Raw genomic sequence first — 23,862 nt, forward strand, 5'->3', positions numbered from 1 at the left:
GCGGTTAAATGAAAATAACGTCATCACAACAAGATATGCTACTCTATGACTGTAATCCTGAGAATTCTTTTTGGGGATGAAGCCCAACTAAATAAAACAGTCTTACCCGTACCCCTACTGAGGATTGCTGTCCATGTTATGGAAGGGTGAAGAAGAACTCAACATAGCAAGGTTTCTTTTGGAGGCAGCACAGTATTTCTTATATTGTGTCTTGGAACAAGCTCCATAAAGTCCTTTAAGGAGGCTCAAATGTTTCAGACAGCCTTACAGCAAGCATTCATAGTTTGTATTTTAACATAATTACACAGGAGTTGTCGTTAATTCCCCAAGTGTAATAATTCACTATGTACCGTAATAATAATTCTCTAAAATAGTTGAATATAAAGTGAATCTGACTTTACTGCTGACTTTGATTGTGTAATGAGTTCCTTCGTTTCCAATCAGCTTGCTAAAACGAGACAGATTCCGTTGCTATTTGTGTGACGCAGAATACTAATTTAAGATTTACTGAGATTTAGGTTCTAAGAAGCTGTAGAAAGAAAAGAGGCTTCCTGGTATATTTTGCACAAGCTCTTTATAGTGAGATAATCTATGAAAGTGACCAACACAAATGTTATCCAGAGGCCAGCATGGTGTAGTGGTTAAGAGTGGTGGTAGTGGTTAAGAGTGGTGGTTTGGAGTGGTGGAGTCTGATCTGGAGGCTGGGTTTGATTCCCCATTCCTCCACATGAGCGGCAGACTCTGATCTGGTGAACTGGATTTCCTACACACGAAGCCAGCTGGGTGACCTTGGGCAAGTTAGAGCTCTTTCAGCCCCACCTACCTCACTGGGTGTCTGTTGTGGGGAGGAGAAGGGAAGGTGATTGTAAGCCGGTTTGAGTCTTCCTTAAGTGGTAGAGAAAGTCAGCATATAAAAACCAACTTTTCTTCTTCATCTGAAACAGCCTGTGATCTTGAAGCAAGAGTTCCTCCTTTATTGAGTAACAAGACTGATCCCCATGACAATTTCTGTTCAAGTATAGAGTCACAGTCAAACGTCATGTAGGATTGGCTCAAACTGGGGGAATGATTGCAGTACCAGCCCAGATAATTGCCATTCCTGAGATCACTGCCAAACAGCTTCCTTGTCTGTGATCTAACAAAAAGCAAACAACTTTTCCTGCATTGTGCAGGGGGTTGGACTAGATGAACCTGGTGGTCCCTTCAAACTCTATGATTCTGTGATTCTAACTGACATGGTACCAAATTTATCACACATGTGAATGCCCTGATCCACGCTTCAGAAGGGTATTTTTCAGTACTGGGTCAAGTAATGTACTTAATGAGAGTGAATAAAGTGAAGCACAATCCAGACAGGATGGAGGCACTGCTGATGGGCAGTTTGACCAGGGAGGAAAGGAAAATGCAAAACCAAATCACAATCCTCATAATGTCTTTTATTAGGAGCAGCTTCAGTGTCACAAAACAGTGTGCAAACGTTTGAGTTCCCTATACCCTTCCACGAGCGTAGGTTGGCAAATGCCACCACAGCCTTGTCCCAGGGAAGTGGCAAGGATCCCAACATATGTTAAGGTTGCCAACCTCTAGGTGGGGCCTAGAAAGGGAATTTGGAATGCCTTTCTCAGATCAAGCAGTACAGCTGCTTTGGATAACAAATTATACTGATTCTGCATGTCAAAGCATCATTAAAGCCACTCATTTGTGATAGTCTTTCTTTGATTTTCACCACTGGTATGATGAGCCTCAGTGGTGTGAAAGAGAGATTGAGGACTGTATAACTTGAAGATGTCTGTCGTGTGAAAAGGCTTTTATACGTTTGTTTTTGTCTGTGGTAGATATTGATGAATGCTCACTTGGCCAGTATCAATGTGGAGGATTTTCCCGATGTTACAACACGCAAGGATCCTATAAATGTAAATGTAAGGAAGGATACAGAGGTGACGGAGTGAACTGCATGAGTACGTAATGATCTTTGTCATCTTGAATTCCAAAACTAAATGAGATGGAAATATAATCAGGCATCTTTTGAGAGCCAACCATGTCTGTCTCAGTTTCACTCAGATACTTTAAAGGAATGGCCAGTATATTTAAAGTTTTATGAGTCTTAGTATGCCAGCATAAAAATACACAGCTTCAAGTTCCTTTCATTCTTAGAGTGAAAATCCAGTGAACCCAGCTTGTACTTTGATTTTGTACATAGCTCCAGTAGTAGTGATACTTTGCAATCTATGCTTTGCTTCTAACAGGAATGTGATCGTGTTGTGTTGGTCAATGTAGGTTGCTACCACTTTTCGTTGCCTGATTATATGTTGTTTAAACTTTGTCACAATAGGTGTTCCAGGCCCGAAACGTTTTATTATGGATATCAGCCACTAAGAAACGTTGTCTTTCTTAACAGGTCCCTCCACATACATTCCTACTGTATCCCTGACTGTATTTTCACACGTACCGAGTTTCAAGGCCCCAATACACATTTTTAGCAGCCTGGAAAACTGCATATCCTTCAAATCTAGAAAGTTTAATCCTGTGCATCTGCAACCCACATGTTCATCATTTCTCCTGTTCCAAACTTTGTGTGAAGAAAAACAAGATAGAAACAAAGTCTTTGGTGATTCCATTGTAGACTCCTTTGCTATGTTAGATGGTCTTCTCCCCACCCAACCCAAGTTACTCCTTTCTGTAAAAATTCCCACAACTGGCAAATTAGGTTGAAAGTCTTGGGAATTTGCATGGCGTGATAGCATCTGAGATTTTGCAGAGTTGGCCAACAGGAACGTACCTCTATTTTCTGCAAGCCTTTTGGAGCATGAAACAAGAGATTACAAAGGATGATGCATCAAGATTTGCCTGAATTATCCTTTGCTTCTTTGTTGTGATTGTATGCATGTGCAAGGAAGGAAGAACTTTGCTTGCCTTCAGCATTTGTTAAAAACTGAGATTGGTGGTAGTTGAGAGGCATTTATACCTGATGTCGGTCAGGTGACATGCATGACAACTCTGAACAAGCAATTTTATTAAATCACTTGAAATTAAATGGAAATTTCTTTCTTTGGAGCCCTTGGCAGAGGCCCCTTGTTGATAGTACTAAATCTTTTACCAGCTTTCGATGCCGTTGAAAATGAAACTGGTTTTGACTCGGCTGAGGCACGTGGCAGAGGTGAACAGGACCCTTTTAATGTGGTTCTCTCTGAGACGATATCTCAGAGGGAGATGTGGGGTAAGGGGCTGCCTATATATGTTGGGGTTTTTGTACAGTTCCTAAAGCAGTTTCGTTTCAGTGATCCTTTTGAGCGGATGCAGAGACTAGTAAGATACAACTAATGGAAATTAACAGCAGTAAATGACAAATACTCTGCCTTGGCAGAAATTCCTTTGCTGACCAGTGCTGAAGTAATAAGGCTGCTTTAGCTTAGCAGTAGAGACTTGCAATGTTTCATTGTCTTAATGCTTGCCATTTGTATTATCTTAAACGTAGTGTTAGCCATGCCGGTTTTTTAGAGCAAATCTGTGAATTGCATTTCTGATGGGGACTGTGCCAGATATATCTTCCGTGTAGCAAGCAGTACTCATCCTGGCTAGAATTACTTACTATGTGAATTGTCACCACGACATTGCAAACCTCCCTAACATTCCTGGCAGGGCCATGGAGACTCACCTAATGGATACCACATCACAAACAACTTGAGTTTGCAAATGAATGGGATAGGAGATAGCTAAGGGTCTTTGTACTGTCACTGACAGTTTCTGTCTTTTGTGCCATTTTGTTATTGAGAAGGCTGGGTCATATCATATAATCTGGGCCTATGGAAATGACGGAAGATTTAGAGATCTGCCATGCTAACTGTTCACTCTCTCATGCCTTCCTTCCCAAGTGTAGAATCACACTTTGCAGCAGTGGCATAAAGTTATATGTCAGGTGGATTAGCTGTTTTACCCAGTCTTGTATGCATAGTTTTATGAAAACATTTTACTTCAGGTTGAGTAACATATGGATTTAACATGCTTAGTTGTCAATGTATGGTGGGTATTGGTGCCCCTATCCCACACATTTACTAAGAACATGCCCAGAGGAACCCAATGCTGTTACTATACCATTGTAGGGTTGCCTACTTCCAGGTGGTGGCTGGACATCTCCCGCTATTATAACATCTCCAGGTGACAGAGTTCAGTTCCCCTGGAGAAAATGGCCGCTTTGACAATTGGACTCTATCCCTCCCCTCTCCAAACTCTGTCCTCCTCATGCTCTACCCCCCAAATCGCCAGGTATTTCCCAGCCCAGAGCTGGCAACCTTACACAGCACTGAAAAGCTGCTGCTTTAACCTTAATGATTGTGAACCATGCAGAGTATCTCATGGTATTGAGAAATAATGCACTGTCTTGAAAAATGCTATATAGGCATCCAAGTAGCTCTTATCAGTCACATTTCAAAAGTCAGAAAGAGGAACTGGTATTTATAAAAGCTTGAATAACATGCAATACAATCCTTCTGGTGTAACTGTGGTTACTTTGAAGTAAACGATTTATTTGTTGCTTTTGCATTGTGTCCTAGGTTTGCTTTGTATGGAGAGATGACTGTTGTTTTTCCCCCCTTTAGCTATTCCCAAAGTTATGATTGATCCATCAGGCCCATATACTGTATTTAAGGGCAACACTACCTTTCCTAAGGGCAGCAGTGGGATGACCAATAGGATACCTGAAACTGGAGGTTCAAAGCAACCCGTTAAAACACCACCTGTCCCAGCTACAGCAAGACCTGCACCCAGGACAACAGTAAAGCCTACCCCACGTCCAATCACCAGGCCAACGCAAAAACCTTTTACCAGATTTGTAACAAAGCCTGCAACAACAAAACCAGCATGGAAGCCAGTGACAAGACTTCCACCGGTGACGAGACCTCTGCCAGTTACAAGACCTCCAACACCGCCCCCAACACCACCCAAGTTCATCACAACACAAACACCAAGACTTACAACTGAAGAGCCCCAACATGTTCCTGTTACAGCAACACTTCCTCAGGGATTTACGGTTGACAACAGGATACCAATAGATCCTCAGAAACCACGAGGGGATGTATTCAGTAAGTAGACCTCAATTTTGTTACATTAATTCTGTTTGTACTGTTGTCAGTGATCAGTAAGCATAGTATTGCCTCTTTAAAATTGCTTGCAGAAGTTGCATGCAATATAGGAATCTATAGTAGAATCATAGAATCATAGAGTTGGAAGGTACCACCAGAGTCATCTAGTCTAACCCCCTGCACATTGCAGGAACCTCACAACCACCTCCCCCACACACACCCAGTGACCCCTACCCCATGCCCACAAGATGGCCAAGATGCCCTCCCTCTCATGAACTGCCCAAGGTCACAGAATCAGCATCGCTGACAGATGACCATCTAGCCTCTGCTTAAAAGCCTCCAGGGAAGGAGCACCTCCCTAGGAAGCCTGTTCCACTGAGGAACTGCTCTAACTGTTAGAAAATTCTTCCTAATATCTAGATGGAAACTCGTTTGATTTAATTTCAACCCATTGGTTCTGGTCCAACCTTCTGGGGCAACAGAAAACAACTCGGCACCATCTTCTATATGACAGCCCTTCAAGTACTTGAACATGGTTATCATATCTCCTCTCAGTCTTCTCGTCTTCAGCTAAACATACCCAGCTCCTTCAACCTTTCCTTATAGTACTTGGTCTCCAGACCCCTCACCATCTTTGTTGCCCTCCTCTGGACACGTTCCAGCTTGTCTACATCTTTCTTAAATTGTGGTACCCAAAACTGAACACAGTTGTAGTTGTGATCACTGCAAGGCCTGGTGGTTTTGAGCGATAGGGGAAGCTCAAAAACCAAGCATGTGCTGACTGTCATGGTCGTGTGCGATGTACTATATCTCTTTGCCTTTATTTATGTACTTTATTTATAGCCTACCTTTATTTATAGCCTACCTTTCTACTGAGACTCAAGGCAGATGACAAAATGTAGACAATGATTCAGGCACACAGCATAAACATCCAATAAACAATGCAGTAGGATTAGGATTACGGAACTGGAAAACAATGACAACAAAAACTTGTCTAAGGTATGAATATGGTAATGCAGAAAGTGGGCTACAAGGAAGAAGAGAGCCACAAGGAAGAAGAATGCCAATGAAAGTAACTGGCCAGAACAGATGGCCAGCTAGGATATATTTTAATTGTATTGTATTTTATCATAATTTATATGGCATTTTGTATTTTATCTTTTACCTTTATTGTATAATTTTCTTGTTTTATAGTTTAATTTACCTTGTAATGGCCTCTCTCTGCAATTTGGTTAATATTTTAAATGAGCTACAGATATATCGATATGCCAGACCAGCAGTGGTGGGGGAGGGGGGGAGGCAGAGGGCACCCAGAGAAGGAGGCAGCCACATGGCCACCTCCGTCTCTGGTATGGCTTCCTGGGGCATTGCAGAAGGGATGGCTGAAGGCTGGCTGGAGGAGGAGTTGGAGAAGGATTTGGAGAACAAGGGCGTATCAGGGCATGGGAAGATTAACCCACGACTTGACTATGCACCTTCCAGTAACTGAGATAAGCTCAGAAGAAAACTTAATTGTGGGATAAAACAGGGATTGGAAAACCCAAGGAAGTCGTGGGATGGAAGCGAGCTGAGCCCCAAAGGAGGAGAACATCATGCATAACCCCAGTAGAGAACTGAGACAAATGTGGGAGAATCGTGAGACAAAGGGCAAAAAGGCATGGTCGCTTTAGCCTCATTTATTCCCTGTTTCAGCCAGGATTCAGCCAAGATCGAATGCATGCGTTTCGCTGAACGTGCGTTCGATCCTGGCTGAAACAAGGAATAAAGGAGGCTAAAGCAACCATGCGTTTTCGCCCAAAGTAACCATGTATACAAGTCCAATAATGACGTGAGAATGGTTTGGGACCCAATTTGTGTCCAAGCTTGCAAGTTGCAGAATGCTCTCCCACCTCTATTCATGTTGCCGTCCACAGGCTATTTACTGCTAAGCAACTGCAAGAATCAAATTAAAAATAACTTGTGGTTCCTGCCTTATGGAATGTGACCACCAAAAGGGGCATAGTTAAAGCTCATGATTGTGAAGATGCTCCTTACATGAGGAAGTCTCATTTGGAGAACTCTACTGGTATTGCATTGCTTTTATGCCAGCTTGTCTTCGTGCCAGAGATGACATTTGCCGGCTTGTACATTTCATATGCTTGCCAAGAAATACCCAACAATCTATTTCATCTTTAGCACCGCCACTGAGGTTAATTATAGCACTTGGGAAGGTAGTTGGATAACTTACCATTCACTTTTATAAACAGTAAAGTTGTTGAACTTCACTAGGAAGTGATTTGTGGTTACCTTAGAGTAGATGGACAAATTCCTCGTAGCATGATTTTGGCTTTGCTTCAGCAACTCCCAGCAAAATAATTCTTTGAGACATCTTAAAGTTCTGCTACTGCTAAAATTACAGTTCAGTTGTCTCTCTTTTACATACAACAGGCATATAAATTGAGGACAAGGGATGGTTAGCAAATATTGTTCCTGTGTTGGTACTACTAAAAAGTGTTGTTGGTTTTTTTTTGGTTGTTTTTTTTTTGTTATGAGCTTCTTTTAAAAACATTTGGTGTAAATTATAGAAAATAAATCATGAGTAAAAGCACACGAATAAACATTTCCAAGGCTCAATCATGAAACTCATATTTTGTGATACGGGTGGCAGTGAAGCCTCTGACACTGTGGTTGAACTGGTGTGATGTTATGGAATGGGCAAAGTCATTTTAATTGAGGAGGGAAAAGCTGTCGGAATCTTTATAGTCTAGATTTTGTGAGGGAACGGAAGTTGTCTTTCTTTAATGATCCTGCTCGTTTAGCCTACAGGCCTTGAGAAATGTCACACTAGGTACAACAAAAAATAAATAATTTAAATAATCAATCAGTTATGGCGCTTGAAGTCCTTTGAATTTAATTACATGAGCAAAATATTTGGCTACAGCCAATGTAATTCCTAAATCCACACCTGCCAAGAGTTGCTTAACCTTATCTGGTATCGACAGCCCCTCATTATTTCAGAAAAGAGGAGTAATCCACAAATCCCTAATGCTGCAAAAAGGTACAGCATTCCAGTAAGCAATGCTCCCAAGTTTCTATCTGTCCAGAAGCACAGTCACAAAGTCTGTCAGAGTATGCAATCCTTTACATTTGACCTTGCATTACTTGAGAAGAGATAGAGTTTAATATTGCAAGGGCAAATGCTCTCCTGTATCGAGGAATAAAATATCTAAATATGGTAAGTGCGCCTCTGAATAAGACAATCCTAAATTATAAAAGGAGAGCATACCCTACAAAGGGGTTGTTAGTTTGTCTGGGAATTAAATATAATGTTAGAACTGCTAATAATTACCATTCTGTGGAAGAATAAAGTTGGTCTCTGTTCAGTTTCTTAAAATTTGTTTAGACATGCCATGCTACACAAAATCAGTAATCAAAAAGCTGCTGCCAGCAGACATTAGGCAAAAACATACTAAAAAAGAGCTCTGCTGAAATGCCTTCAATAGTAAGCATTTCATTTAAAATTTCACTCTTAACAAAACTTAAGCAGAACTGGAAAAACGCTAATTAGATACGCCGCCACAATAAAACTGTGGTGAGGCTCTACGGTGCATTATTCATTGCTCATTAATTAGTAAATTATTTTTCACCTGTTAGTAACTGGTGTCTTTGTGTTAGTTATTGGTGCATGTTTCCATTCAAAGACTGGAGATTTTCATTCATTCATTCATCTTGACAGAGCCTTTGGAAGATTCTCTCTTACAGATAAGTAAGACATAATACAGCCTGTGCTTGGGCATTGGTGGGTGTGTAGGGCTGCCAGCCCAGTGCTGGCAAGCCCCAGGAGATTTGGGAGCAGAATGTCAGGAAGGGAAGCATCACAAACATGGAGACATCCTTCCAGGTGTTTGCCCAGATATGATGATGTCACCACATCGGCAATGCTCTAAGAATTCCCCACAGTCTCCAAGACCATGAAGATGGGGAAAATTCTTAGAGCATTGCAGATGTGGTGACCAGAAGTGATGCCACTGCACCCATGACTTAATCCACTCCCCCCTTTTCTACCGTTGCTCAGCTGCCCAAGAGCAGGTGGGCGCAGGAGGTTGCCCACAGCATGCGGGTAACTGGCATCCCTACTTGTGGCTCTTACCTGGTGGAGATGCTCGCTCAAGGAAGTTCGGAATGCTCCCACACTCAAAATATTGTCGGAGGCTTTCACGGTCAGAGTTCATCAGTTCTTGTAGGATATCCGGGCTGTGTGACCGTGGTCTCCCACACTCCTTCCTCAAACTTTGTAAAACAGCACTTCTTCTTTTTTTAGAGGAGCTTTTTTGTAAACTGGAGTGCTGCTGTTAATACTGTTTTATAGATTTTTTTATTGTTCTTAAATATTTCACCTGCAATCCACCTTGAGTCTTGTTTATAAATGCTGTGAAATCCCAAAGATGCCAACTCTTTTTACATTTGGCTGTTATTTAAATAAATGTTTAGGCATTCTGTGTTCCACAAAACCAAGGAAAAGTGATTCGCTACATAAAGTTTATTCCCCACACAAAGTGCCTGGACTAGACAGTTTTCATCCTCATGCTAACTTAATGCCAGAGATCAAACTGCCACGCTTTCTCCCGGCTTCAGTGGGAAATACCAGCTATTCAGCACGCAAGTCTTGTTATTCAGAGCTATGGATATGTGAAATTTAATACCATATTAATCACGTATTATCCTTTTGTTGATATACATGGAATCAAAGGCACAGCTGCAAGATAACACACGCTAGATGCCTCTCATGCTCTAAATGCTGACAGTTCGTAAAGCAACCCTGTGATGGTCACCCTAGAACAGTCTTTATTCCTTTAAAAGAGCCCAGAGACAGTTTATCATGCCCTTTTGGGAAAAAAAGAGTTCGGATACAAAAATCTAGAGTTAGAGTTAAATGTTTGAGGCATATTGCCCTCTTGGTATTATTTTGTTAGATTTTATTTGAATTACATCTATCCATGCTTTCTTTTCAGAGAACACCCAACAAGAACGGCCTGCTGTAACTGGAGAGGGCAGTTTAGAAATGCGAAAAATAAATAAATATTTTTTAAAAAAAACAAACAACAACTTTCAGTAAAATCAGTTCCAAACAAAAACCAGAATTAAAACAGCAACAATCTAAAACTAATCACTTAAAGGTTTAGGCAAATAAGATGCTTGGCACCTGTCCCTTAAATATTAATGGGAAAGGTGTTAGGTGGGCATCTCTGGGGAGGTATTTTTTATTTATTGAAATCATTTCTATGCTGCTGTTCCACCGAGATAGGTCCGCTGGTAGCTGTGGTATACATAGATCCTGATTTATAGGGAACTATCATGTTTAAAATAACAATATGTGTTTACTGACAAGATGTGCATCACTACCCTCTTAGGATATATGAGAGTCAGGCCACTGCTGCCGGCCTGCCGGCCTTGATAACAGACAGATGGGTTGTATGCAAAAGGTTCCTGGTGTAATTGCTGGAACCTCTAGTTCAGGGGTGTCAAACATAAGGCCCGAGTGCCGGATCCAGCCCTTTGAGAGCTCTTATCCAGCCCACGAGCCAGCCAAGGCAGCCACACACCCCACACACACACCCCTCAATCTGGACTGGCGAGGCATGTCCCAGATCGGCCAAGTGACATGTCATATCTGGCCCTCATAACAATTGAGTTCGACACCCTTGCTCTAGTTAAAAGGATCTCATGTAGCAGGTATTGGGAAAGACCCTTCCTTACTTGAGACCCTTCCTTACTTGAGACTCTAGAGCAAAGCTTCTTAAACTGTAGGTCGCGACCCCATATGGGGTCGCGTAACTTAATGTGGGGGCCGTGAAAAATTTGGCAACAGTAAATGGTAAAATTATATGCATACCAAAGAATTGTTTTAAAATCAATTTCTTTATGATTTATTATAAGTAAATGTTTGATTTGTATACCTATTTTGCATACCTGTATACCCGAGGTCGCGTAAAAATTTCTTGGCCAAAAAGGGGTCGGAAGTGGAAAAAGTTTAAGAAGCCCTGCCCTAGAGAGCTGCAGCCGCCCGGGCATAGTCCTATTTCTGCATCCTCTCTTATATGGAAGTTCTAATTCATCAATTAGTATAATTTCATGTGCAATGTTTAGTTTTCATATGTTCCTGAAAAATTTATTACACTCTTTTTACCACATTGAATCATCAAAAAATTGAGACCGTTCTCCTGTTCTTTCTTCTTTCTTGAGACCATTAAATCCTTTCTCTCTCTCTCTCCTGTTTTGCCATTAAGTCACAGCCGACCTTAGCAACCCTGGAGGGTTTTCAAGACACAAGACATTCAGAGGTGGTTAGCCATTGCTTGCCTCTGCGTAGCGACCCTGGACTTCCTTGGTGGTCCCTGTCCAAATACTGACCTGGGCTGACCCTGCTTAGCTTCTGTGATCTGACAAGATCAGGCTAACCTGGGCTATCCAGGTCAGGGAAGTCCGTGCTTACCATAACACAGGTCTTTCCCAACCAAACTCAACCAGTGGCAAGTACTCAAATTGAAAAATTGAATGAAAAGTTGGCCTTAATTAATTCTTACACTATGCTGTTCCCACCCTTTCCCCTTGGCACGCCTTAGTTTTATAGACATCTTTATTTGCTGCTTGTGAAATGTGCAGAAATTAATCTACTGGCCTGGCATTTTCTCCCACACCCCCTTTCTTCTGCCAATGCTTGCAAAAACACATTACAATTATATTTAATGAATTTAACAAGCTGAAATAAAAACAGAAACTGACCTCTGCCAGCTTTATCAGCCAGTCATAAATTTTGTGAATCTATTCCTACTTTGTGCAGTCTGTCAAATTTTTTCAAATTTGTTGGTAAGTCAGAAGTGTAGGTTCAGACAAAAGTTAATTGATTCTGCCTTAAATTAAAAAAAAACGTGTGGGAGGGAGGGGGCAGGAAAGAGCTCCTGGAGGCAATGAAGAGCAACCAAAGAAGGCTGTAGTTTTTTAGAAACACAGCACATACTTGCCTCTCCCACTAAGAAAACTGACTTGTTGGATAATAAGCAGCTGTAATGGCCAGTAACTAAAATACCTGTTTTCAAATTCCATGTTTCATTAATAGATGAAATAATTAGAACAACCTGACTTGTGGTTATGCTGTGGGGACAATGACAGCTATTTCATGAAGACTCTACAAGGAAGTGCTATCAAATTTATTTTCCCCGTGATGCCTAAAGTTGCCAGGTCCCCCCTGGCCACCGGTGGGGGATGGGGGGGTAGGTGACCCAATGCAGTTTGGTAAACTCCTGGAGATTTGGAGCCTGGAACCTGAGTGGGGTACAATACCACAAAGTCCACTCTCCAAAGCATCCAAATGGGAACTGCTCTCTGTAGTCTAGTGATGAGTTGTAATTCCAGGGGATCCCCAGGTCCCACCTGGAGGCTGGCATCCCTAGTTGTTTTCTCGGGATACTTGGGGAAAGGTGCATGTCCGGTGTATATTTTAGGTGGACATGTCTCCAGAAGTCTCTTGCCATTCCTTTATAACCTTCAGTTAGGGCCAAACTAGACATGACAGCATCCATGGGTCCAATCTGTATATGCCACCGCCATTTTAAAGAGGACTGACGTCACTTCTGGACTTTCCTGCAAGTGACATTGTAGTGTTGTTAACAACTACCACCCGTATCTCTGCCCCACCTTATTGGTAGGCTTGGCAACTGTAGTAGGAAGAAACTCTAGGCTGGAACCCAGCAACATGACAGTTAGAATTTTGAAGTAGCGTTTGTGTTCTTTGGGAAAGGGGTTAACCTTTTTATTTAAAAAATCTACTTTTAACTTAGCAAAAGTTTTGTATGTGTTTTCCCCTCCACACACACACAGCCTTTTCTTGTGCACGTCATGTTGTATGAACACAGCTATTGTATTGCTTGAGTGCATAAGATTTGGAAATGGCAAAGATAAGCAAGCACTAGTTTTCTTTTTAGTAGAAAGAGTCCTGTTTCTTTGGGATGGGATGTAATATAAAATCTGTTATTTCATGAAAAGCTCATCGATAATCTCTAGGTTTGGCTTCAAACATTTGCACTGCAATTTTATTTAGGGTTACTTTCTTAGTACAGATGATTAAACAAATCCACAAATATTCTCAAAGCTTTAATATCGGCAAACCACAACAAATCTGAAATGCACGGCTACTGTCACTAATGATGTGCTAGACGTCTTTTGGTGTCTGGAAAAGGAATTTTTAAAGACAGCTGTAACAAATGCGGTAATCCATTTAGCTACAGCTTACAGCTGTTCTTCACCAGCAAGTTTGTATATTGTATCTGTCTGCTAAATTTGGTGCTAGATGATGAGCTAGAACATCCTTCTAAGGACAGCTGAGCACAAAAGAGCCTCTCCATGCAGTCAGTTTCTATGAGGAGCCCCCCTTTTCTGAGAATTATGGTGGCACAGAGAAGAATTCTTGATCCGCATTGGTGAGCTGATACCTACAAATGGCTCACTAAATTGGAATAAACGTAAAGGTAGTTTCCTGTGCAAGCACTGGGTTGTTACTGACCCATGGAAGTGGGAATAGCTGTCCAATAAAGTCATTCAGTGAGGAGTCAGGGGTAGAGTTCTCATTTGCCCATTTATGACAGGAGACCAGGTAATTGTGGCCCTTCCCCACTGATATTCCCCTGATTGGGGGGGGGGGGGAGAAACTCTAGAGCCAAAGGGGGAGGGGGTCACTCATCCTAGGGAGAAAAATTACAAAGAAAAGTAAGGCCATGTCTACTTACAGAAAGTTCTGGCCATAGATTCCTAGAGCTACTTGGAAGTGACAAGGGTCACTCTAGGAATCATCAAAACTCCGTGGTAAGATTACAATACTGTAAGTAGACAAGGCCTTATTTTTCTTTTTCTTTTTTCTCCTGGGATGCTGACCCCCACAAAGCCCTCCCACCGGTGGAGCCCTAATCAGGAGAGATCCAAGGTTTAAAAAAGTGGCACAGCCTGGATCAGAACACCTCCTAACCATTACCTGAACAGAGAATTGAGCTTCCAGAAGAGTTGTTTTTGTTGTTGTTGTTGTTGTTGTCATTTTGTTGGATCCTACTATCTGTGGAAGAAAGGAGTTTATGAAAGCAGATGCACCTGCATTTCCCTTCTCTTAGTGATCCTCTGCTGAAAGTTAGGGATCCTTCTGAACGATATGCCAGAAATACATGGAGCAGCAAAGCAGAGAGGGAATATCTGTGAACTCTTTGTGTTTACCAATGGCATGATCTAATTTGGGATGCTTCCTGGAAATGCCTTTGATGCCCACTGATGCCCCAGGCACCAGCAGAAGGAACTAGGGTGGAAGGAAAGGCCTTGGCAATGCATTGGCGCACCTACATCACTTCCAGTTTAAACTGGAAGTGACACAAGATGCTCTAGCATTCTGCAAAAACTCTGTAGTTTAAACCAGAAGTGGTGTAGGTATGCCAGCATGACTCAACACACCAGACCCGCCCCCCCAATTTCTCCCATGTTTTGCCGACTGTAGCTTGGCAAGCCTAGATCCAATCCATCATAAATGTTAATATTTTTCTAGAGGGCTTATAAGAACTAGATGTTTGACATAGAACAAAAATAAAACAGACTGTGCACTTAGAATCTATAATCGAAACAAAACTACTTGCAAAATGGAAGAGGAAAGGTATATATATGGATAGGCCTGTAGTCAGAAATGCTGTGGTGACGATGCCTAAGAGGGTACAGAATCATTGCTGAGCAGTCAGAACATAAATAAAGACATTTAATTGTATGAAAACCATTTCAATATCATTCAAATCATTAAAAGATTATTTTTTAAAGTTAAAAATATAATTTTAAAATATTTATTGTAATATATGTGAAACACTAAATATGTCCAGAACGCTTTCTGGGCTGCATATGACCTACTTACTGTGATGGATATCAAGAAGATCTTAGGATCTGTGAAAGACACCACTTGTACTCCGGATGTTTGTTCATCCTGATTTCTGAAATCACATTGAGTCCCTGATGTCCAATCACTGACTCAGGGCACCTTTTCTTGGTCACTAAAAGAAGGCAGTAATTTTTCCATTACTTGAAAAACCATTGGTAGAGACGAACGACATGCCCCAGTATCACCAGGTCTCTAATGTGTCCTTTCTGAGCAAGATTTATTTATTTATTAATTAAAACATTTATACCATGCCTTTCCTTGTGGTCCAAGGCAGCTCCCTACGTTGTGTTAGCCAAATTGCTCGGTTATGAATATTTATATGGGGAAATTAGCAATCAATAACCGGCAAGGGGCATAACCTCGGGATCTAACCTGTGTTTACGGGAGTCCGTTCCAAGATTCAAACAAGAGGCGGAATCAAGGGTTTCTTTTAAGAAGTTTAAAATATGTGCACACGCAATCCAATAACATATACACAACACACAATCAGAGCCTATGAAGTAAAGGTAGTAGGATAGAGACGTCCGCCAATGTGGCAGTTTCCCTTTGAAGAGGGGCGATACTAAACCTCATTCAGTAGCGGACGTCCGGGGTTCCGTGCGGCTAGAATACAAGAAAAGTGGGGGTAGGGGATTCCCGGGGCTCAGCCAGTGAGGCGGGAGAGTATCGTGGCTGGGCTGCGCAAAACCCACACCAACAGAGTGACAGCAAGTATGAGAGGGGAAAAGGAAGGATAAATTATGACTGAGAGTGGGGTGGGCGATGATGGGATTATCCCTCGTGGTTCCCATGGTAGACAAAAGGTGATTGAAACCTTAATGGTCGGCTGCCAGGGTGCAGAACGGGGGCAATTGAGACAGGTAAACTATGGCTTGCGCAATTCTGGGAGGGTCTGGAGATGATTGCTGATGGGTTTAAACAAAGGCGCGAACATCTGCGCCTGGGTGAGTCACTTTCGCAATGCTGGATGAGCGATTCTTAGCATCAGATATCATGGAGGCTTCCGATGGGTCGTTACTCATGCAGATGGAGGGGTGGGTGCTGGCTACGTGTCTGGTTGTTCCTTGTGAAATGGCTTCTGCTGGACACTTGAACAAGGACACAGGAAAACGGATTCCCTCTGGTTCACTCAGAGGGGTCATCCTACCCGTGGTTCCTTCATGTCTGTTTTGCGGGACAGTGCAGGAGCCCCAAGTGTTTGGGGTTTGCAGCACGTCTGGGACAGTGGCAACACGTAGCTTCTGGGGTTGCCATGTATCAAGTCCGGGAGATGGCAAGCGTGGGGCAACAGTTGACCCAACCAACGTGGCCTTGTGGAACCACGTCACAGTAACCTTGAGGATAGATTGTTGTAATGCAACCTATATATGGGTTTAGCTCTTAAGTTCAGCTTGGAAACTCCAGGATGGTGGTATAGAATGTTGCAGCTCAGTTACTAGCTGAAGCTAAGCAGAATGGGCCTCCAACTCCCATTTTGCAGTCAGTTACTGATCAGTTATTGATTTCAGTCAAGGTATTGGTTGTCACCTACAAAGCCATTTATGGCCATGGACCCACATACTGAAAGGACCATTTCTCCCACTGCGCTCTGCCATAACAACTTCACTCACTTGAACAAAGCCTTCTGAGGGTGCCAACCTCAAATGGGTAAGATCAGAAACTGCCCACACCTGGGTGTTCTTGCCTCCTCCCTAATGGAGCGTCCTGCCTGCGGAAAGCAAGAAGGCGACCACAATCCTATCATTCCACAGAATGTGCAAAGGAGAAGAGTTGGGAGGGATTTTTATAAGGACTGTAGTCTATTGCAATGTTTATAGTATGATCTTGCTTTTACTGCACTTACCGTTGTGATCTACTTTCCGCACTGTTTATGGTAGGTCATGTTTTAGTTTTCTGTCTGCATTGTTTTCTAATTATGTAATCCTAGTTTTGTAGTATTTTCATTTAGATGGTTTATGCTGTGTGATTGATTTTTTAACATATTTTCTCATCTCTGTTGAGTCTCATTGATAAAAGTGGGCTATAAATGAAGCAAGTAAAGAACTCTTCTAAAATTAATGTTATTTTGTGTCCTTAATAAGAGGCTAGCAGTTGTCAGCCATTCCAGTGCTTTTGCATTAATTGTACAGAATGCTGAAGACCAGGAGCAAGTTTACAGTTTGTATTGAGCAATTGGGTAGAAGGGGAAGGGGGCTAAAATATCTTGGGAGGAGCAGCCCACCGTGATTGAAATCCTGTGAGTTAATTCATTAAATGCCCAATGAAGAGCTGAGTTTTTCATCACACATTTTAATGCATCATCAGAAGGAGCTAGGCGGATGACAGGGCAATAGGCACTCATAGCACAAGATTTTCAAATGACAACCAGACCCAGAAATCAGGTGAATGATGTGCATTTGAAATGGAGGTTGAACGTGGGCTTTTTGCCTTCAAAAGGTCATGCCCAAGCAAGATAGTTTGACTCTCAAGATGCTAGAAGTATTGTTAGACCTCTGCACAACCAGCATTTCTTAAGATTTTGAAATATAGATATAACTACAGTTAACCTGTCTAGAGGAACAGTCAAAGACTTCGTCAAGCTTCTTTAAAACTTACCTTCGAAAGAAACCAGATAATTGTTACTGCATACATTATTGAGATGGGATGGTTATGAAGCTACACATCAAATGTCATTAAAGATATTGCATTTTCCAAAAGCACAATGCCGGAAGCTTTTCCCTCCCTATTTTATTAAAGATAAAATTAATCATTGCCCTATTACCTTATCTACTTCATTTCTTTCAAATTTCTTCTCCCCACCCCCAGTTCCGCGTCAGCCTGGAGTGAGCAATAATCTTTTTGAAATGTTTGAAATTGAAAGAGGGATTAGTGCTGACGAGGATGAGGCCAACGATGATCCAGGTAGTTACCAGGTTTCTGTGTTGGGAATTATATTTGTGGCCACAGGCTCTTCTTTTGCTGTGCTTTTAGAATAATAATCTGTGTCTATCACATGTTTACTTTTGGTGTTGATCCTTTGGTCAACTTGCCTGCAGTGCTATACTCTGCCACACCTGTCTAAAATCAGTTGACCTTGAGGGGGTTAAGCACCCTAAGGCCATTTATGCAGGGTCAGATGCCCGTTCATGCCAGCTTCTGACACTGGTCCTGATTGGTCATATATATAAAGTGTGGGCAACATATCCAGATTTCTTTAACACCTGTACTTGCGCAGTAATTGTGTTTGCCACTTAAAGTATGAAAATATTTACGTTACCCTTGTTAAAGATGCACTATAACTAACCCCCTTTTCTTGAAAACTGAATTAGTTTAAAAAACATTTTTTAAATGTTACAAATTCCAATCTACCCGCTTACCACTGAAAACTTTATCAGCCACAGCAGTTGAGTCCTTTGTCCATTTTGATCTTTGATCTCTTCCTTTCAGGTGTTTTTGTTCACAGCTGTAACTTTGATAGTGGCCTTTGTGGATGGATGAAGGAGAAAGATGATGATTTGCATTGGGAGCCTGTTAAAGATGCCTCAGGTATTCATGAATGTCTTTGTTGTTTTAACATTTTGTATAACTGAAGGCCCAGAATGGGCAAAACGCAGAAATGTCAAGTCAAGCACACACCTTTCTGATTTGTCTCTAAAAGAACCTCTCTGGGGGAGGTTCATCCCACAAGCACAAAATGGCTGCCTGGAAGAAACCACTGTACATTTATCTAAGGGAGTTGATCTGGTTTGGGTTCCGGTGAATCTCTGTCACAAGTAGAGTTTCAAAGCTGGAAAACATCCATCAGAGATGTATCTGGATCCCTTTCTTGACACAATCTGGAAGTTATCCCTAAGGGTATTCGTCTGCTAACTGCAGGAATTGTAACGGCAAGGAGATGATGTTTAGGCAGAGCAGCTTCATCAAATGCACAAATGCTCTTGTCTGCTAAAACTTTCTTTCTACTTAGGGTTGCCAAGTGTTATCTGTGTCTTTAAAATCAGCAGGGTAGATAGAAGTCCAGCAGGCAGTGCTTTTCCAGGCATAGATATGGAGTGATGGGAAAAACATCACCTGCTAAATTTCTGTGTATAAGGTAAAATGAGTGCCCAGCTTGCTGGGGGACTGGGGAAGGCAATGGCAAACTACCCTGCTTAGTAAACATCAGGATGTAACATCACTCCATGGGTCAGCAATGACCTGGAGCTTGCACAGGGGACTACCTTTTTAAAGTTGATAGCTTTACCTTAGGAGAAACACATGCACAAACCTATCTGTACTAGAGCTTTGCCAGGGAACCTCCACGTTCAGAGGTAATCAACCTCTGAATCCCAGTATCAGAGGGCCTCCAGAGGAACCGGTTGGCCACTATGTGAGACAAGATGCTGGACTAGATGGACCCTCACTGGTCTGATTCAGCAGGACTCCTCTTATGTTCTTATGCCAGGCAACTATGCAGCTTATCACATATTTTCTACACAAAAAACATATGAAACCCATGTCATGTGAAACCAGTCTACTGGTATTTTGGTAGGTGTATGTGCCAAGGTGAGGGAAGGCAGTATGGAATAGCCTGATCTTGCCAGATCTCAAAAGCTAAGCAGGGTCAGCCCTGGTTAGTATTTGGATGGGAAACCACCAAAGAATACCAGAGTTGCTATGCAGAGGAATGCACTGGCAAACCATCTCTGTTAGCCTCTTGCCTTGAAAACCCCATAAAGGGTCGTGTAAGTTGGCTGCGACTTGACAGCACTTTACAGACACACATGTGCCAAGGCAGGCACCTTTGTGAATCAAACATCAGATCCTTTTTCTTGCCCCATTAATTTCCAATGCTGTACACAAATGGCCCCCATTTGAATGAAATGGGATGTGCTTCTAAGTAGACCTACTTAGGATTGCTATCTCTGTCTCTCTCACACCCTGGATTGGATCCAGTACAAAATTTCCCCTTGCGCTAGAGCTCTTACATCAGAGGAAAAGACCACAGTAACTGCCTGCACCAAATCAAACATATGGTATCCCTGCTTGTGTTTCTACTTGTACAAGACCTTGTGAAACCAATTTCTGGACACTATAATATATACGGAGGAAAGGGTTTCGCAAGATCTTGCACAAGCAGAATTTTTAAAACAGTATTTTAGCCTGGAAATTGTTGTTTTCAGTTGACTGTGGTCAGTTATGATCTATGTTTTTTATGCTGGGCTGGGGCTTTTTTAATGCTGGATTTTAATTATTTTTTTAATATTTTGTTTTTATTATTTTTATTTTGTAAGCCACCTCAGGCACATTCCAGAGTGGTGGCATAAAAATGTTGTAAATAAATAAAATTGCAGTAAGTCCATTCATCACCAGATCTAAGCCTTTGCTTTGAGAACAAGGCTTTGAATGTATTTGGGAACGTAAAATGTTCTTGCTCCCTTATCATGGAGATTAGATAAGTCATTGGAACCACTGATGAAAGACATGGGGATGACTGCCATATTTCCAGTGACAAATGTCGCCGTACATCATAGCAGTTATATCACTTTTCAGTTGGATGTTTAATAGCCACACCACTTTTCTGCTGTTCTGGGAAATCTATCAAAAATGTATCCTTTCCTGTTCTGTCCTTTCCTTTATGAAAAAGGTGAAGACAGGATTATTTTTTTAAACCCACATTTTTAGACAAGGCAGTATTATCTAGGAGGGGTGTGACGGATAAGGGGTTCACCAGCAGCAAGAGCCGACAGGCGAAGAGTGGGCCGAGCCAGAGAGCTGACACTCTGAGCTGAGAGAGACAGAAAAGGATTCAAAGTTTGGGAACCAACCTGACAGGAGGGCTGTGATAGGATTCGAAGCGTGGGACCAGCCTGAGAGGAGGGCTGTGATAGGATTCGAAGCGTGGGACCAGCCTGAGAGGAGGCTGTGATAGGATTCGAAGCGTGGGACCAGCCTGAGAGGAGGCTGTGATAGGATTCGAAGCTTGGGACCAGCCAGAGAAGGCTGTGTTAGATTCAGAGCTGGGTGAAAAGACGAAGAAGAAGCCAGACTATACTCTGAGAACCTGAGGGTTCAGTGAAAGCCAGAGCTATTGACACACACAACCTGTGGGAGTGACAGGAGTGAGAACTGGGTTAGAGAGGGCCCATTCTCAAGTCACAAGGGGAATTAGGCTCTGAGGTAGAGCTATTCCAGTAGCAGGGAGGTGTGGAGGATTACAGCCACTTAGGTGGGGTAGTCAGAGAGAGAGAGCTAGGCTGGGGGCAGAGTCTGAAGCTGTATGGCAGTTTTGAAAGCTGAATCTGAATAGTAGTTCTAAGGGATAGAACTAAAGCTGAAGCTGAATGTGCATAATAGTTCTGAGAGATAGAACTAAGCTTGAGAACTGAAGGAACTAGTGTAAAAGGAAACATCCAAGCTATTTCTCTGAAGTAATCCTGCTTGTATCAATCTAACTCTGAGTTTTCCCTCCAAAATTTCTGCCTTTTCCTGAAAACCAACCTCTGTGTGTTCTCTTTAATAAACTTCCCTGTTTTCTCTGTTTAAGTTGAAAAGCCTCTTGTCTCCTATTTCTCACTGAGGTAAATACGGGTGTGGGACTGGAGGAGAAGAAAGAAATAATTCTCCTCACAAATATACTCAGGCCAACGCCTTTTCGCCTCAGCCTATAGGGCCGGGCTGAGTGAGTGGGATATTGTAGTGGTTGGAAGGGGGGGGGCGTCATAAGGGTTTTTTAAAAACAGTTGGGAATTTTATGAGTGGCTGACCTTATTTTTAATTCGAAATTTAAGGTTGGCTTGGCTTTTTAGTTTCTGTTTACTGTGTCTTGTTTTTGATATGTATGCATATTTTTAAGAATAATCTGCTTTTAGCCTCCTTCTCATATGGAAAAGACTGTGCAGAGGTGTCATAACAGTATATACAAATGCAATCTAAAAAATCAGTTTTTTGCATTTCTTTTGCTTATTTCTCTTTAACCAGCAGTGTACACTTCCATTTATTCTAATGTATTACACTAATGTAATAGGTAGCACATTTTAGTCCAGAAATATACAGACCCTTAAACAGCTGTAGTCAAGAGCAGTTAGTTGTGAGAACATCTGGCATTTATGGATCCGAATGCTTAGTCTCATTTTCATTAAAAGACACATAATTGGCTCAAAAGGTATTTGTGATTTGAGATGAAGATGTACATCTAGATGTGCATTGGCAGTGCACGCCAAATACAGCTCCATACATCTCTTGCTGGATTAGGGCAACAGCTTTTCGTGTGTGTATTTTTCTTTTCATATAAAAATTATATCTCCTCTTGGGTATTTTTCTGTCTTTAGAACACCTAATAAAAGGAGTTGGAAATTGAAAAAAAGTCCCCATTAGGGTAGCAATGGGATGAAGATCCCATTTATCAGAGTTTTGACTTCATACATGAAAGGATCAGTCAAAAAGCTTATTGGTATTACACACCCTTTTGATTTTTGGCTGTTCATAAAACGGTGCCAGTCTTCTGGTTTTCATTTAGCAGCCGATGGCTTTTGAGCAGATAACTTCCCAGAAAGGAAGAGGCACTTGAATGACTTTGAATAAATCCCACATGTCTGGCAGCACTCTAGCATTATAGCAGTAAGCAGGGGCACTGGAAAGAGCTGGTTCCTTATTCTATGTTTGTGGGGTTTGGGTTTGTTTGTTTGTTTTACATGCAGGGTCTTTTAAAAAAAAAACAGATTTTGGTTTTAAATTTCGTGAGCTATAATCCTGTGCACATTTACTTGTGACCAAAGCTGGTGAGATACCTATCTAAATAAATACAAATAGGAGCAGGCAATACGTGTTACTTCTTCTTTTGTCTTCTTTTTTCGCATCTTGTAACAATTGATGTGTATACATTCTAGGGTTGCCAACCTCCAGGTACTAGCTGGAGATCTCCTGCTATGACAACTGATCTCCAGCCGATAGAGATCAGTTCACCTGGAGAAAATGGCCGCTTTGGCAATTGGACTCTATGGCATTGAAGTTCGTCTCCTCTCCAAACCCTGACCTCAGGCTCTTCCCCAAAAACCTCCCGCCAGTGGCGAAGAGGGGCCTGGCAACCCTAATACATTCTAAGCCGCAGAAGACAACTCCTAACTCAATGCAACATTTCCAGCCCTGCAGAAGCTGAAGTAAACAGTGACAGTCAGGCTGCCAGTGATAAATTTCATGTTTTCAACTAAAGGAACAGTCTAAGAATGATTTTGAAATGACTGTTTTCTGTTTTTAACAGGTGGACAGTATTTATCTATCTCAGAGCCCAAAGGCAAAGTGGGACGAATGGCACGCTTGATCCTTCCTCTTGGCCATTTAGCTCGTTCAGGAAATCTGTGCCTGTCCTTCAGGCATAAAGTGTCTGGGCTGCATTCTGGATTGCTCCAAGTCTTTGTGAGAAAGACCGGTGCTCATGGAACAGCAATTTGGGGAAGGAACAGCGGTCACGGCTGGAGACAAACACAGATTACCTTGCAAGGATCTGGCATCAAAAGTGTGAGTAAAATATTGAGATCCAGGATATGAAGAAGGTAGAGAATTGGTACAACTGAGTTCCTGGGTGTTGTGTGTGTTAACTGCTGTCAAGTCACTTCCGACTCATGGTGACCCTCCAAAATGTCCTATCTTTAATAGCCTCGCTCAGGTCTTGCAAATTGAGGGCTGTGGCTTCCTTTATTGAGTCAATCCATCTCTTGTTGGGTCTTCCTCTTCCTGCCTTCAACTTTTCCTAGAATGATCGTCTTTTCCAGTGACTCTTGTCTTCCCATAATGTGACCAAAGTATGACAGCCTCAGTTTAGTCATTTTAGCTTCTAGGATCAGTTCAGGCTTGATTTGATCTATAACCCACTTTTGGGTTTTTTGGCGG

At 42.0% G+C, this 23,862-nt stretch overlaps 1 protein-coding gene across 1 annotated transcript in view; it reads left to right on the plus strand.

Annotated features, from left to right (window-relative positions):
• Positions 1-23,862, plus strand: part of NPNT (nephronectin) — an 82,825-nt gene that overhangs the window by 54,355 nt on the left and 4,608 nt on the right. Inside the window, exons 8-12 of the mRNA XM_056855019.1 lie at positions 1,836-1,958; positions 4,596-5,078; positions 17,821-17,916; positions 18,442-18,540; positions 23,234-23,490. Of these exons, the coding sequence (XP_056710997.1) occupies positions 1,836-1,958; positions 4,596-5,078; positions 17,821-17,916; positions 18,442-18,540; positions 23,234-23,490 (1,058 nt within the window). The remainder of the gene's footprint in view (positions 1-1,835; positions 1,959-4,595; positions 5,079-17,820; positions 17,917-18,441; positions 18,541-23,233; positions 23,491-23,862) is intronic.

Source organism: Euleptes europaea, chromosome 9 (genome assembly GCF_029931775.1).
Source record: "Euleptes europaea isolate rEulEur1 chromosome 9, rEulEur1.hap1, whole genome shotgun sequence".
Lineage (NCBI taxonomy): Eukaryota > Metazoa > Chordata > Lepidosauria > Squamata > Sphaerodactylidae > Euleptes > Euleptes europaea.